This window comes from Cucumis sativus, chromosome 1 (assembly GCF_000004075.3).
Source record: "Cucumis sativus cultivar 9930 chromosome 1, Cucumber_9930_V3, whole genome shotgun sequence".
Lineage (NCBI taxonomy): Eukaryota > Viridiplantae > Streptophyta > Magnoliopsida > Cucurbitales > Cucurbitaceae > Cucumis > Cucumis sativus.
In genome coordinates, this window is record NC_026655.2 from 21,098,970 (window position 1) to 21,111,788 (window position 12,819).

At 35.3% G+C, this 12,819-nt stretch overlaps 1 protein-coding gene and 1 long non-coding RNA gene across 2 annotated transcripts; both read right to left on the reverse strand.

Moving 5' to 3' along the window:
* Positions 1-328: 328 nt before the first annotated feature.
* LOC101207209 (ATP-dependent Clp protease ATP-binding subunit ClpA homolog CD4B, chloroplastic) lies at positions 329-6,805 on the reverse strand. The gene is made up of 9 exons (XM_004152852.2): positions 6,091-6,805; positions 5,215-5,330; positions 5,008-5,130; positions 4,730-4,915; positions 3,283-3,498; positions 2,498-2,715; positions 2,126-2,201; positions 1,955-2,044; positions 329-1,751 (listed from the first exon to the last, which is right to left on the reverse strand). The coding sequence occupies exons 1-9, from the start codon at positions 6,656-6,658 to the stop codon at positions 570-572; spliced, it is 2,775 nt and encodes a 924-aa protein (XP_004152900.1). The 5' UTR covers positions 6,659-6,805; the 3' UTR covers positions 329-569.
* Positions 6,806-10,315: 3,510 nt separating this feature from the next.
* On the reverse strand, positions 10,316-11,940 carry LOC116403175. Its single transcript, XR_004215776.1, has 3 exons — positions 11,570-11,940; positions 10,656-11,479; positions 10,316-10,547 (listed from the first exon to the last, which is right to left on the reverse strand). It is a non-coding gene; the product is annotated as an uncharacterized LOC116403175 (long non-coding RNA).
* Positions 11,941-12,819: the final 879 nt, after the last annotated feature.

Sequence of the window (12,819 nt, forward strand, 5' to 3'; positions counted from 1 at the left end):
ACATTTTTTTTTGTTGGTGGTGAAAATGACTTTTTAATGAATAACAACCTTGTTGATAAATTTTACAGAATAGTTGTCAAGTGTGAATTGTAAAACAATTAATTTGTTGAGAATTTAATTTGTTAATTAAGTATAAATTTGTTGATTAAGTATGATGAATTTAATGACGTGATGAGGGCATAAGAGTAATTGACACTAACAGCTCTTAGAATGCTTACATTACTTTCATCATCAAAGGTAAATTTAAAAAAAAAAAAACATGCTTTTCTTTGAGAAAAAAAAAAACAAAATTACCACAACAAAATATTCAAAATAAAAGCAATCCATGTACTGAAAAATAGCCATTAAATTATGAAATAAAACTTGAATAAAAAAGAAGTAATAAATCAACTACACATTTCAAGATCCTCTACACCAGCTGCCCCATCCATTTTCTAGTTAGAAATAGATTATAAATGAATGTACACTCCCATTGAATCAAGGATGGAACTAAATTTCTTTTCGTAACTTGTAAACAACAAGATTGTTTATTTTCTCTATCAAATAAAATGTGCGCATACCTTTACAGGTTACACAGGAATAGGATCTGCCAAAGACTCGGGTGCAGCTCCACTGCTGCCATTGAGAACCGTGACATTTCCATCGGAATCGACATCCACAATAACGGAGTCCCCCTCCTTGATCTCCCTAGCCAGCATCTTCTCAGCCATGCTGTCCTCCAAAAGTCTCATGATTGCCCTTCTCAATGGTCTAGCACCATAGCTTGGGTTGTATCCTTCATCAACTACCCTATCTCTGAATCTCTCCGTAACTTGAAGATCAATTTCTTTTCCTTTTAGTCTATCAAATACCTCCTTCAGCATTATATCCGCAATCTCCTTCACCTCTAGTTTTGTGAGCTGACGGAACACGATCATCTCGTCCAACCTGTTCAAGAACTCAGGCCTGAAGTACTGTTTCAGTTCTTCTGTCACCAAGCTCTTGATGCGGGTATAACTACTGTCCTTCTCATCGTAATCAAGGTCGAACCCCATTCTGCGACCTCCCTTCTCTATTACACTGCTTCCCACGTTTGATGTCATTATCAAAAGTGTATTCTTGAAGTCTACTGTTCTGCCCTTACTATCTGTCAACCTTCCATCCTCTAGAATTTGAAGCATCATGTTGAACACATCAGGATGAGCCTTTTCAATCTCATCAAATAGAACCACTGTGTACGGACGACGACGAACAGCCTCAGTTAATTGACCGCCCTCTGTGTAACCAACATAACCAGGGGGCGAACCAATGAGCTTCGAAACAGTATGTCTTTCCATAAATTCACTCATATCGAGACGAATCATTGCTTCTTCAGAACCAAAATAGTAAGCAGCCAATGCTTTTGCTAACTCAGATTTACCCACACCAGTTGGACCTGAAAATATAAAGCTGGCAATGGGGCGATTGGGATTCTTGAGCCCAACACGAGCTCGGCGTATGGCACGGCTGATGGCTTTAACTGCTTCATCTTGACCAATGACCCTCCTGTGAAGAGTCTCTTCCATTTTGAGTAGGCGGTCAGATTCATCAGTGGATACTTTCTCGACAGGAATGCCAGTCCAGGAGGAGACAATATGCTGAATATCAACTTCAGTCACAACAGGGCCTACATCTCCTGCCTCACTTTCTGCCTTGCTCATCTCCTTGCCCTTGTCGATTAGGGCTGAGATCTTAGCCTTAAGTTCCATTTCTCTATCACGCAATTCTCCAGCCTGTTTTTCAAGTAAAAGTTCACTTAAGTTTCATTCGCTAGAACTGAATCAGCTACTAAAATGTCATGAAATACAAAAATTTAGATTTTTCTACTACTTGATCATTTCATATGAAAACCCAGATAAAAAGAACACCAACGTGTAGTTCCAGGAAACTGAACAATAAAATGCTGTCAGGGAAAAATAAAAGAGAACAAAATTACCTTCTCGAAATCTTGACTCCGAACAGCATCATTCTTCTCCTTCGTGATCTGCCTGAGCTCTTTCTCAACCTCCTTAGCTTCCTCAGGTAGCTGTAAATAGCATTAAGAATGTAGCAAAATCATGTAGAAAAGTGATTGGATTAGAGAAGTCACAAGGATACACGAACATACCTGAGCATGACGGAGGCGAACCCTGGACCCTGCTTCATCAATCAAGTCGATTGCCTTGTCTGGCAAGAATCGATCACTGAAATTTACACATACCCATTAACCAATTATTTTTAAGCACAGACATAACAAGGCAGTCTATACACACATCAATTATCATAATACATACAAAGTGCCTGGGTAATAGCTTGGACACTACGTAATCTACTCAAAGATGTGGTCTTCAATGTTATCAAATATTTATCCAACCGTCTATTACAAGGTAGAACAAGTGGAGATTAAACATCACGGGGTTTCTCTCTCCACAACTTTCAAGGCAATGATAGCATACTTAATGTACTTTCAGGGAGAGAAAAAAAACAAAAAAGAGCATACCTGATGTACTGATATGACAGCTGCGCAGCAGCTTCTAATGCTTCATCAGTGTAACGAAGTTTGTGGTGGATTTCATAGCGCTCCCTAAGGCCTTTCAAAATCTGTATCGTTTCATCCACAGATGGTTCTGGCACCTTAACTGGCTGAAATCGCCGTTCTAGGGCTGGATCCTTCTCAATATGTTTTCTGTATTCATCCAAGGTTGTCGCACCAATGCACTGTAAAAAATAGAGAACCAGACAATTAGGCAGAGCAGGAAGCAAAGAACTAACACATGTAACATAACATTTTAAGAATTACATGGATTGAAAGGTACCAGCTTGTATTGTTCTAAACTTTATAAGCATGTGTTATCCTATATTTTGAAACAATTGTATTTTGTGACGGATATATATCTCTTCATTGAGTAGAATCATCATTAAAATACAATTGGTTGACAAAATTGAGATGAGATCCATGTGGTTGGCTTTGGTTCTAAAAGAGTTATGTTTGCATGAACACTAAAAATGTTGATTAACCACGACTCCTTATATTAACCGAGAGTGGAAGGTTTTCATCCAATAGCTTCCTCTTCTGATTTTACACTGCCCAGGACTGTAAATTATTTAGGCCTTATTCTGTTGGGAGTGTTCGGTCTTTTATCACAGAAAATTGTTCGGTTGCCATACATTATTTTTTTCTTTTAGTAAACTAGAGTGGAAGCTCTTCATGCAATAGCTTCCATAATCATAGCCTCCTAGTTGTTCTGGACATTTTTTATGTGAATTATTTTGTCTCGAGAATACCTGCAGTTCACCCCTTGCAAGGGCAGGTTTTAATATGTTTGCTGCATCAATAGCTCCTTCTGCAGCCCCTGCTCCAATTAATGTGTGCACTTCATCAATAAATAGAATAATTTCATCACTTTGTTTTATTTCCTCCATCAGTTTCTTTAATCTTTCTTCAAACTCCCCACGGTATTTTGTGCCAGCTACAAGAAGGCCCATATCCAAGGTTATAACCTGCACAATAGACGATTCTAAGAAATTAACTCAATAACAAGTGCCCCAAAAAATGGAGAAAAATAACCAACTAACCAAACTAAAAAAGAAAGTGTGTAGAATGGGTTAGACAAACAAAATGGTTCGTTGATTTGTATCAAGCGAACAATTACCAGAAATAAATATCATACAGAGTTTCTGGTCCTTGTCTTGTCTGCTAACAAAGGGCAGCCTACTGCTCAATTATAAATATGGTTGAGATGGATATACAATTGACAATACTTTGTTTCTTATTCAAAGAAAAACCGCGCAATACCCACATAAATGATAGATGTACTATCAATGTTTCTATGAAGGATGCAGGATTGGTCATTCAGTGTGTGTCTTCTTTTAAATTGGTCATTTAGATGTAACATTGTGAAGAAATATATACATCATACTGGAAATGTTACAATAACGGATTTAGATATTAGACCACAAAAATTACCATCAAGAAAATAAAATCAAATATATATATATTGGTTCTAAAAGCTGATATGAACTAGTTACAAGTAATCTTACAAAAACGTTTTCCAAAAGTTGTGTAAGTAGGACCTCTAACAGAAGGTTCAAAATTAGTAAATGGGTAAATGAAAAGCTACAGAAAGGGGGCCTGATGTCCCAACCAAACAAAAGGACGGAAATCATGAAAGTTAAACAAAAGGACATCGAAGATCATGAAAAAATTATCTTTAATAACAGTGATTATAAACCACCAAAGGATATCTGGTTCTCTACAGTAGGTTACAACCAAGTTAGTGTCGTAAAAGTATTTATTTTATTTTCAACCCTTGAACCTTGTACTGGGTAATTTAACATTGTACCATCCCCTGACAAACGTTATCGACACCACAAGGGTAGAAAAAAAATACTCAAGCACAGTCGACCATATAGGGGTGTAAAGATATACAAATTAAAATTCATAGGCATGATTTTCCATTCTTCCTATTTGTATGTTAAAAATACACCATGTGAGAAAACACAAGAACTCAAACACACACACTATAGACATTCTCTAGCCATATTATTATGGACAATAAACCTTAATGTCTTTTCCTTTCTGAATTTCTAAGACAAGAAAATACAGATGGAAACAACAAATAATACAGATTAACATTTTAGAACATTAACATTGATTGTTCAACAAGCAATACGGAGGTATGTTCTTGTATTATAATAAAACAGGTCAGTTAATGTAAGACCAAATTCTAACCTTCTTCCCTTCTATTGTTTCAGGAACATCACCATTAGCAATCCTTTGAGCAAGACCTTCGGCAATGGCAGTTTTCCCAACACCAGGTTCACCAATAAGGCAAGGGTTATTTTTTGTTCTACGACCAAGAATTTGGGTTACACGTTCTATTTGCGGCTGCCTACCAACAACGGGATCTAGTTTACCCTGAAAAGACAAGAAACTGAAATGAGAATCTACGCTTTCACACAATAAACAGGTCCTTGTCAGGAGTTAGAAGATATATATTTCCAAAGCACCTCTTCTGCCAGCTTAGTTAAGTTTGTCCCATACTCTTCCAGGGTCGGCATCTTGTTTCCACTGCTCCCTCCTCCAACACCAGCACCAACAGCCTCTGTGCTCTCACCCACCATTCTAATAACCTGTTAACTCAAATAGTAAATTATCAGGCTAAATTTAAAATGTCAGCGTCAAATTAATATATAGTTTCAGGACAAAATTCTTGCCTGAGTCCGTATGTTGGCAGGGTCGGCACCTAAATTTTCAAGAACACGAGCTGCAACACCCTCCCCTTCACGAAGTAGTCCCAGAAGCAAGTGCTCCGATCCAATATAATTGTGGCCTGGAAATACAGGAAGTTCATGCAAGATTTATAGTCAATACAATGTTAACAAGTTCAACGACGTACAGCACACATAAGAAATACATAATACAAGGTCCAACCCAAAGGCATAACCTACATATCTACAGACACACATAAATACATATGGGATATACATCCCTTCATAAATTTAGCATCTACAAACAAAAACAGTATAAGTATGAAATGTTAACATACAAGGGATCGTAAACTGAAAATTGTTAGGAAAAAAGATACTTCGGACAATGATCGATACAATTTTAGCAGGCAAAAATGATAGTGAAATTTGTAAATTTTTGTAAGTTAAAAAAAATTAACGAAATACTACATTGAGAAAATGCCAACCAAGTATAATATCAATATCGTGCATTTCAAATGATATGAATTGAATCCACCCACATCTTTCTACTTAATAGAAAGCTATTAGTGCCCCAAGACCAGCTCTCTGAGACAACGACTTCGGACAAAACAATGATTGTTTTTCTTATCAATCATTCTAGTTCTGAACACAAATTTAAGCACCCACCAAAGCGTGAAGCCCTTGCTTGCCACGGGGCCCCCTAGGGGTGAATCTCGTCTTAAACTAAGAAACAAAATTACTGAAAAATTGCTGCTTGTAGCTATACAAAGAGAAACAAAATACATTCAAGTGGAACAAAATCGGATGAGTTGTAGAATCTTAAGAACACAAGTTTCTTCCCTTCTCCTTTTTAAGAGAACAAAAGTGGGAGAGAAGTATTACCAAGTTGGCGAGCTTCTTCGAGAGAGAGTTCCAAAACACGCTTAGCACGGGGAGTGAATGGAATTTCTACAGCAACAAAACCACCACCCCGACCAATTATCTTCTCCACCTCCACACGCGCATCTTTAAGATTAATTCCCATAGATTTAAGAACCTTAGCAGCAATACCAGTGCCTTCCCCAATAAGACCCAAAAGGATCTGCTCCGTACCAACAAAATTGTGACCAAGTCGCCTCGCTTCCTCCTGAGCAAGCATAATTACTTTAATTGCCTTTTCAGTAAATCGCTCAAACATTGCTCTTGGAACACCCCTGCTAGGCCTCCCCCCTCGCCTGGAAGAGATAGCAATAGCCACCTTCGAATGAAAATCTTGCCCAGGTCTAAACATATTATCCAAAGAATTCAACCCTCTAAGTCCAGAAAAGCTTCTCATCCTCATACCAGGTGAATGTACACTAGACATCATTTTAACAACCCGTTTTGCATTACCTGATCCTCTTGAAGAAGGACTCTTCCTTGCAACAACCAGACCAGGAATATTTGTGGGTTGAACCAAAACTCTAGCCATGATTTTAACGCCGCTGCCGTTTAGGTGGATGCTATTAAGATAAGGAAACAGCGCCGCCGTCGCCCACCAGGAACCACTGCCGGATGGGTGATCGTGAGAGAGAACGAGATTGAATTCTTAGGGTTTTTCCGATTTAGGGTAGTCGGATTCTTTATTTATAATAAATCGTAGTATATTTTTTTCATATTTTATTATATATATATATATAAGAGATAAGGATAACTTCCTTTTCTTATAAGGATAACTTCCTTTATTGGACAGTTCAATTTCTATGTAAATTGCTATATGGTTAAGTCGGTAATATCAAGTTTACAAGAAATTTCTTGATTTTTCTTTTTTCTTCTTTTCTTTTTCAAACGAATCAATCATAATTAGTTTCAATTAGATTGATTTGTTAGACCTTTTGTAACCTATTTGATTGTGATTGACCCTATTTACTTTGGTATTGTTTTTTTATTATCGTTGTTATCATCTTTTGTCTTTACGTCGGTAAAAGTAAAAATAATAACAACAGTGATAGATTCATAACTCTCCTACTATGATAACAATAATAGGTAAAGGTAATAGGTTTCACGTAACAATTCTCACACAAAATTAGATTGAGCGTCCTCATTTTCTCAATTGTATATCACTCTTTGATTATGATTCATTACGAAACACAAGCAAACGGTAATTAATGCAATAAAAAATTGGACCCACTTTTTAAATTACCATTGATGGATCATGTTAAGAAGAGAAAATGTGTGCAATCATAATGGATCACGTTTTTAGACATATTTAGATTGATTCTAACCAAGTTTACTTAAAATTATGAATTTGTCATATTGATTGTTACTATTATTATTACAATTACGGCTATGCACACGGTGTAATTAAGTGCCATAATTAAGGTCTATTGATTTTATGAAATAAACAGGTAAATTAAGAATGCGGATAAAATCTATATTTTCAGATCGGTTGTGATTTTTTGATGAAAATGTGTCTTTTAAAGCTTGAAAATTATCAATTTTCACTGTGAATTGGGCCGCTAGTTTGGAAGTAAGTATTCAATCCTTGTTAAGATCTTTTAGTTATAAGTTTTGTTATTCTTTGGTTACAATTTTTTATATCAATCCCTTGTGGGATAATGAATATCTCATATTTGGGTTGTCTTGGAGTAGCCTTTATTGATTTTGAGTACATAAGGACATATTTTAGATATTGTTAAAGTATATACAGTTTGTTGGTTAGTTGAAAGGTATTAAAGCATTCAAGTTTGAGTGGTAGGAAGATAATCCACCCATCAAAGTCTAGTATGATGCTTTATATGCTAAAAAAAATTTATCTTAGGGATGAGTTATTCTTTTAAATATTTGGGTTTTTGTTGAGGACGTTGGTTGAATAGAAAATTTTGATGAAAACTGTACATAATTGAATTTGGGAATAATTAAAAAATTGACCTGTGTTCCAAATTAAAATTAAAAACATAAATTGGTCAATTCTGATTATGTTATATGTTTTCATCCTAACAGGATCAAGTTAATTATTTTGATTCAATTAAATATTATTTACTCGAACTAAGTTCAATTGAGCCCAAAAATAAGCTTAATTGAGCTCAAATGTTAAATATGACTCAAATCAACGTGGTTGAGTCAATGAGTTTGGTCTACATACTAACTAGTCTCAAACCCATAAAGCCATCAGATAACTCTATAAATAGAGAAGTTCTCTTGAATTTTCTTTACTCCAAAAGGTCTTTGGCAAAAAACTAGAAAACTCCCTAGCCGAGCCCTCAAAGATTGAAGCTCATTTGAAGATATCGTCTTTCTTCAAAAACTCCGACTTCAAGCTTGACTTCAACTTCCGTCTTTCTTCCAAGACTCCTACTTCAAGCTGCACTCCAACTTTAGTCTTTCTTCTAAGACACCAACTTCCAACACCAACTTAAATTCAACTCCACGAATCAAATTTCTCCAGAAATCTCATGCGAAAAATATTGTTTTTGTAAGTAACTATGAATATTGTTCATTGTCATGTACATTCTCAACAACCTGACTCGTGTCTTTGCCACTTTCACTTCCTCTCAAGATTGTTATTTGATGTGAAAAGAATGTTTTTGTAAGTAATATTTTTCACTCTCTCGTTTTTAATGAAAATATTGTGGTGTATATTTTGTGTTGGTTGTGATCTTTTGTTAGGCACTTTCTAGAAAACATACCTATATTATAGCATTTTTATATAGAAAAAACAGGCTACTCAATATAAACCAATAATGATACAATTAGTAGTTTTTTTTTTTTTTTAATAACAACAATTACTATTTTGAATTAATACATTCCCATAATCTCATACTTATTTTTTTTTTTAAAAAAAAGACCTACAGTGATTTTTTGGTACATACTAAGTAATATTTTAAATAGACTAGTTCATAACAAGTGCTTTATTTTAATATATAGATTAAAAAATTATAATTAATATACAAAAGGATCGCGGTTTTAAATGATAAAATTTTACAGTCTATTTGTAAACACTTATAGACAATAAAATTTTGCTATGTTAGTAAATTATTATTTTTGTTCGTTTTGTTATATTCGAAATGCACTTGATCTTAATGGAAGTGAATTTAGCTATAAATACATAAGAAATTAAATAAAGAAAATTTCTTAAAATAAAATAAATAAATAAATTGAAATACTTTGTGTTAAATGAATATCAAACGAAACTAATAAATGATAAAAGGAAATTAGAATTCGAAAATTGCATTGGGAAGGAAAAAATAATATTTCAAACTTAATTGACGAGAGATAATAATAAATCATGGTAGTAGAATTGCTAACAGTTTTGGAAAATTATTGTTGAGCAATCAATTTTGGCCAATTAAATTTCGTCACGTCATCACCGTAAACATTGTGATAATAATGATTTGATTGAGTTTGGACAATTAAGTTTTCTCATATCCGACCCAATTCATGTCCTAGATATAAAAATCTGAGTCAAACAAGGATAATGGGCCTAAGCCCAAGTTTCAACTGTAAATGGGCTCAAGCTCAAACCCAACAAGCAAATAGAGCTCAAGTCCAAGCCCAACAAATAAATGGGTCCAAGCCCACCTAAAGCTCATGAAATTTCTCTATAAATAGAGATCTTTGTTACTCATTTAAAGAGATCTGAGATTGAAGGAAGTACTGAAGCTATGAAGTTCTGAAGAATTGTGCAAGTCTGTATCAAATATCAAAGTTAAATTCCATGAATTATATTTCTTTGAAATCTTATGTGAACAGTTTGGCACGCTCAGTGAGACAATCTCTAACTTTCATCTCTTTCTCTTTTGAAGAACATCTAAACAAATCATGACATCTCAAGGAAACACTTCCAAAGCTCCAAGCGACATCGACAAGTAGTCAAATACTCACAGCCGCTCAAGGGAGACTCAATCATCTAAGAAAATGTCATCATTTGAGATCGCAAAGAACATTTGAGAACAATTGTCCAAGTCACCAAAAGGTGGAGTTGTAATCAAAGAAAATCATGTGATTGATGAACAAATTTCGTCCTCTGAACACTCAAATGAGGAGATGCCTCATCCAAATATAATGTCAGTTATGGTGTAACGACCCAACTTTTCTATCTAGGTCGAAGTCATTATTTTAGACAAAATTATTTGGTTGACACAAAATATGGTAAAGTTTATTTAAGATCATAACGATTCAGGAAAACGTTGTTCGAGCCCTATTTCAAACAATTAAAATTTCTAAATGTACTATTCACAAAATACTATCCATAAACTCAGTTCAATCCCAAAAATTATAAAACCATAAGCGAAAGCAAATTTTAAGAAAAACCATGTCCTCATATGGCAGTCACGCATCCTTTTTATCCCTCGTCAGTCTACCTCTCGTGTTACCTTTGCCTGAAAAATTAAACATAAAAGGGTGGGTATTAACATATCCAGTAAGAGACTCACTACTGGTCCCGTTAGAGGGAAAAAATAAAACTGTTAACTTCCTATTGGGGGTACCTTGCACTTTAATAGTCTTGAGACCCCGTAGGATACACATAATCAATCTAACGCCCCGAAGGATGCACATATCAGTTTAGTGCTCTGCATAAAACACATATAACTATAGTGCTCTCGAAGGATGCACAACATGTGGAGATCTCGTGGGACACCTGCAAGGCACACTACCTAATAGAAAAGCTAACAATTTCCCTTCAACTAGTTCTAACCTTTTAAACAATCACTTCCAATTACAATTCAAGCTACCATCATATCCATCTTTCAGTACAACACATATACAATCAAATTTCCCAATTCTATCACAAAATCAGTTGGTAGTAAAACAACACATCAGACAATCAAGCTATATACATAATACTCCTCCTGGTTCACAAATACTCCAACCATACTTTAATATACTAATCATACATTCTAGACATTTTTCATCATGTTCACATAAACATATTAGACAATCATAATCTGTTTGTCATCACATCTACATCTACATATATATCAGTCACGTTCATCATCACTTCTGCATCAATATACATATCATATCTGACACCCATACTCAGTTCAGAGACATCCACATAGTCAACATATTTGAAATCTATGGTAGAGTCCAATAGTAGAAACCCCTCACCTTAACGTTAGGTAAGCTCCTTAATTGAACTAAAGTCCACAAAACATAACGATAGAAAAAAATTCCATTACTTTCACAGTACTCCCTCTCATTTATTTGTCTTAATGAATTTTCTAAACTTACCCAAATATTAGCGAATCGAGCTCCTCCCAAAACTAAAATTTGTTGTGAATCCAAGAAACTCGAGCGCTACTTTCAACACCTTCCATGATCAATCAACAAACGAAACCATCAGTCCAAGAACAACATCCAAGATAGTTATGGAACAACTACAAAACCCACAATTTCTCACCACTAAACAATCATACAAAAATCAGTGCCACTGGCGTACGAATAGAGTCAAGACAATCGTGCAGAATTGATCTAGTGGCTAACTTCGAGGAACAGATCAGCTGATGATGGTGGATGACACGGTCGGATGGGGAGAAGCACGTGCAGCTTGGATTTGGTGCCTTCAACTCGAGTTCACGACAGACACCCAACGACGACTGCTTCTCGAGTAGTGGATGAAGACACATCGGTTTCGCAAAACGACATAAGAAAAAAAAAAGAATGGTGGTCGGCTAGAGGTGCAATGGCTTCGTGAACCAGAGAAGAGAAGAAGAAGAACGGTGGTCGGTTGGAGGTAGGGTATGGGGAAGAAGAAGATGAAGAAGAGGATTATCATGCGTGTTTTAAATTTTTTTATAAATATAATAATAATAACAATAATATAAGTTATAATTATTATTGTATCAAAATTATCACTTAGTATCACGCGCAAAGAAGCCAAAGATTTCTTGGTTCAAAAAATGAGGAGTGACAAAAATGAAATTGATGACACTAATAAGATTGCAAATAGTGTCATAAATGAGTCTATGGTTGTTCATGCAACTCCTTTGAAATATTTCTCTAAAAGAAAAGAAACAAAAATTAAAGGAAAGCATGATGGCAAAGAAAAGCGACGTCCAACTCTTAAAGAAAGACAGGAAAAAATTTATCAATTTCCTAACTCTAATGTCGTAGAAATGTTAGAGCAGGTGCTAGAGAAGCAACTTATTCAATTGTCAGAATGCAAATGACCAGAACAAGCAGGAAAAGTAGATGATTCTAAATATTGTAAGTACCATCGAGTCATTAGTCACCCTGTTGGAAAGTGTTTCATGTTGAAGGAGTTAATTCTAAAGTTAGCTCGTGAAAAGAAGATCGAGCTGGATATTGATGAATTAGCTTAGACGAATCATGTTGCGGTCGAGATGACTTCAAGTGTTCTACCATCAACACAACTTTATGATCAAATGAAAAACTTAATTCGATTTGAGACTTTTGAACCTATAGTTGTCCAATTCCAACAAAGGATCGTGACGCCTGACTCCCAAAACAAAGAAGAGTTTGCTGAAGATGGTGACGAATGATGGATAGTTGTGACTCGTCGAAAAGGAAGACAACCAAATTGCATTCAAAAGAAGTCATCATTCCGTTAAAAGCATGCAAAAGGAAGCATCTTTAACAAAAGGAAGGGAAAAAGAAATAAGAAAATGTAGAAGCCTAAGCATGTTAAAG